The 3,528-nt window shown below is 59.9% G+C and overlaps 3 protein-coding genes across 3 annotated transcripts in view; 2 read left to right on the top strand and 1 right to left on the bottom strand.

Moving 5' to 3' along the window:
- The first annotated feature begins 3 nt into the window (after positions 1-3).
- Positions 4-840, top strand: SPRG_17119 (hypothetical protein). The gene has a single exon (XM_012356457.1). The coding sequence runs from the start codon at positions 28-30 to the stop codon at positions 805-807; it is 780 nt and encodes a 259-aa protein (XP_012211847.1). The 5' UTR covers positions 4-27; the 3' UTR covers positions 808-840.
- Positions 841-2,591: 1,751 nt separating this feature from the next.
- SPRG_17118 (hypothetical protein) lies at positions 2,592-2,876 on the bottom strand (the record flags this gene model as incomplete). The annotated part of the gene is made up of 2 exons (XM_012356456.1): positions 2,592-2,750; positions 2,793-2,876. 2 exons carry the CDS (start codon positions 2,874-2,876, stop codon positions 2,592-2,594), a joined length of 243 nt encoding a protein of 80 aa, XP_012211846.1.
- A 378-nt stretch (positions 2,877-3,254) lies between these two features.
- SPRG_21869 (hypothetical protein) overlaps positions 3,255-3,528 on the top strand; it is a gene marked incomplete at both ends in the record, with an annotated part of 1,837 nt that continues 1,563 nt past the window's right edge. The window contains one exon of the mRNA XM_012356455.1: positions 3,255-3,350. Coding sequence (XP_012211845.1) covers positions 3,255-3,350 — 96 coding nt within the window. The remainder of the gene's footprint in view (positions 3,351-3,528) is intronic.

Raw genomic sequence — 3,528 nt, 5'->3', positions numbered from 1 at the left:
GAGTGCTACCGCGCGGTCGAGCAGGCCATGGTGGCCCTGCATGGCCTTCTCGACGGCGGCCGCGAAGGTCGGCAAAAGCTCAACGAGCTCTTCCACCCGTGCACGCCCATGAAGAACGAGTTTGATGACTCGGTCTTCGAGTCGTCCGTCATGTCGCTCTTCCAGGGCGTGTCCCAGTACAACGCCATTTACGCAGGCCCGACGCTCACGGACGTGTGCAACATCTTCGCGAAGAGCAACGACTCGCTCGCGCAGCTCGCCGCGTTCGTCCAGACGGCGTCGAAAAAGCCGTGTTTGGACTCGAACTTTGAAGGCACGGCCAACGGCACGATCGAGGTGCTCAGCGAAACGGCATTCGACGGCACGAGCTCGAGCCGCCAATGGTTTTACCAGACGTGCAAAGAGTTTGGGTACTTTCAGACGGCCGAGTCGAACCAGTCGCCGTTCTGGCCGCTCAAAACACAGACGCTCCAGAACGTCGGCCTCGAAGTGTGCAAGCGCGTCTTCCAGATTCACGTGCACCCGGACACGCTCGGCATCAACATTGGCTACGGGTCGCTCGACATTACGGTCGACCACGTCGTCTTTCCCAGCGGCACCATCGACCCGTGGCACGCGCTCGCCGTCCAAAACACGACGCGCATGAACACCAAGGCGGCGCGCCCGATCTTCATCGAAGGCACGGCCCACTGCGCCGACATGCACGCGCCCAACGCGACCACCGACTCGGGCCACATGCGCTGGGCACGCCGCGAGATCGCCGCCGCCGTCGCTTCGTTTGTGAGCACCCCGATCGCTGCCGAGTAGTTTAAAGCAGTTGATCAAACAAGTCGCGAATGCTGTTTGAAATTGTACGGATCTAGCTAGACCAACGGAACGACACACTATGCACAGATATTACCCATGGTCCAGCCTCCATGACGAACAATAGCACGTTCATCTGGGCATCCTCTCTATATTTTATACTCTTAGTATCCGTTGTGACGCCCTCTCTATTGTCAACTATCGCATTGGGTTTACGTTCCCAAACGTCTAAACCACTGCTGCAAGACGATGCGTACGGTCACTTGGAGTCGTCACCGTTGGTGATATTAGCGTTACAGAGAGGCGTGACTTCGACAAGGTTATGCACCGCGACGCTGATGGGTGCGTCGTCCCGGCGTACGGCATAATCTCGTGGCGCGTCATAGCAACAGTCGTTGCGCGGCTGTCGCGTCGACCAAAGGCCGTAAGAGAAACCTGGCGCCGTAACGGTGACAAGGCACGAGCTCGTCCAGCATGGCGGGATCGTTGCGCCGGCGTTCATCACTGTGGCCAAGGAGCAACGGCGAGTGCTCGGGACACCACGCGTAGCTGCAAAAGATGTCGAGGACGGTGCTGCTTGGGATACCCAGAAGGAAGCGCGTGTAATGAGCGTGCCAAGCCCACGTATCGCCGTAGCGCTTGGCCTTGCGCATGAGGGCCAAGACATGGTCGTCCTCGAGTTTCTTCGCGTAGTGCTCTGTGATGCGGAGGATGAGGCCGTGGTGGCCGTCGTTCTTCGTAGCGGCCATCCACACGGCCTCGTTCGCGCATACCCAATCGGCGGGCTCGGGGCCGAGACACATCTTGAGTACCTCTTCCACTGCACGACCTGGACGCCGTCCAGGTCGCGCAGTGGAAGAGCTCGTTGCGGCGCACTGCAGTGTCAAACTGGACCATGTAGTCGGCGAAACGTGAACCGAGACTGGGTACCTTGCCTCGCCGGTAAACTTGTCCAGGCAAAGGCTCTCGAGATTTGGCGACTGGTTGCAGGCCATGTCGCCGTAGCCACCTTGAGGACTCGAGGAAAGGTTCTGATACGCGCTGCACTTGCGCGAGTGGTCGTGTCGAGGTGTGGCGGTGTCGACCTCGATCGTATGTACGCGCAGCTTGTTGTCGAGGTCCAGGACTCTCGCGGCTGCGGCGTTGACCCGGAACTCCTCGCGGGGTGAGAGCGTGAGCTTCTTCGCTGGCGTCAGAGTCTTGGTCTTGGTCTTGGTTGAAGGATCTTGTGGGAGGCGCACGGTCGTAGACGTCGGTCGACCAGCGGTCGACTTTGAAAACTCAAGAGCGAGGGGCCCAATCGTCAGCGGGCTGCAGTCAGTAGCGACGGCCTCGCTTCGTTGGGTGCATGCTTGGCCTCGCAAGCCATGCGTGGCGTGGAGTTGCCCACGCGCTGTGATTTGCAGCGGTCGACCCATCGGTCACCCGGGGCTGCACGCATGTCTTCGCGCACGCAACTTGGGCGGCGCTCGTCGGGGACGGGCTTGTGGACGAGGGGCTCGGCGCACGTCTTGTACGAGCAACGAACGCTACGTCTTCATCAAGCCAAGAGACTTCGTACCATGTGGCACAGCTTCTGCAGGCACTTCTCTTGGGCTCATAACCTGTAAGAAGTATGAGCCACGCACTGGGCTGTACCGTGGCACGGTCGGAGATGTGTGTAGTAGAACGCACGTATGAAAGTGATATTGTTCGTTATGGAGGCTAGAACATGGGTAATATCTGTGCACAGTATGCAGTTCAGTTGGTCTTGATCAGTAGTCGCTGTACGATTTCCAACAGCGCCTTCACGCCGTCGCCTCGAGCTGAATAAACTGCTTCTGCAATCCTCCCAGCGACTCGTTGATGTACTTGATGATTGTTGGGTCCAGCGGCTCGTTGGGCGTAAAGTGAGTTCGCTTCTGACCGTGGCCTGGGTTCTTGCAAGAGTCCCGGCCTTCACACTTCTTGTTGGACACATAGCGCTCCATCTTGTGGCGCTTGGGTACCCGGCCTTTGAGCGACTGGCCCGACGACCACGTCACCCGGCCGCACGTGACCTTCCACGGCAAAAAAGAAGAAGTCGACCACATGCTGGACGGAGAGACGTGCGTGCGCCAGTCGCCGGCGCGCGGATCTCAAGCCGAGTGTCCGCGGTGGGCCTCGCGTCGTCGGCGGTGCCTTGGAGTTCGCGCGATCCGTTCACCGGGTCTTCCACTCGGCTGCACATGGTCTCGAGCAAAAGTGCGGTGGCGGTGAGGCGTCGCCATGGCACCGTCGCCGAGTTCGACCTCCATTCCCCACAAGGCCGAGGCTCCAATCGGGTGGCACTGCTGCACTTCATCCGCCCTGACGTCGTAGGTGCCTCTGGCGTTGGCTACCGTGAGAAAAACCATCGCACTGCCACGACTTGTCCCGCCGTCGGCGAGCCGTTGTGGCGAAAGAGGACAAACAGACGCAGCAGAGCGTCCATGTTCGAGCGGGCCTCTTGCACCAATGCGTACGTGAACGTGCACTCGTCCTTCGGCACCGTGAACGAGATTTTGGGCGAGCCATCCGTCGGCCGGGTCGTGAATGTGAGCACCTTTGGGCCGCGTCTTGCACTAGCCACCTCCGTGATGCAAGCGTACACCGGCCAAGCGAGCGCGCTGTTGGCAACTCGAGCGCGCGATTCGTCGGGGACCAGTCGTTGGTTTCGCTGAGCCGCCTTCATTTGAAAAGACCGTTTCGACTCCTTGCAGGCGC

This window comes from Saprolegnia parasitica (genome assembly GCF_000151545.1).
Source record: "Saprolegnia parasitica CBS 223.65 unplaced genomic scaffold supercont2.472, whole genome shotgun sequence".
Classification (NCBI taxonomy): domain Eukaryota; phylum Oomycota; class Saprolegniomycetes; order Saprolegniales; family Saprolegniaceae; genus Saprolegnia; species Saprolegnia parasitica.
This window is presented reverse-complemented; position numbering and strand designations above follow the sequence as displayed.

Excerpts from the sequence above, each read along its gene's own strand:
- SPRG_17119 (XM_012356457.1), top strand. The coding sequence starts at position 28 with ATGGTGGCCCTGCATGGCCTTCTCGACGGCGGCCGCGAAGGTCGGCAA.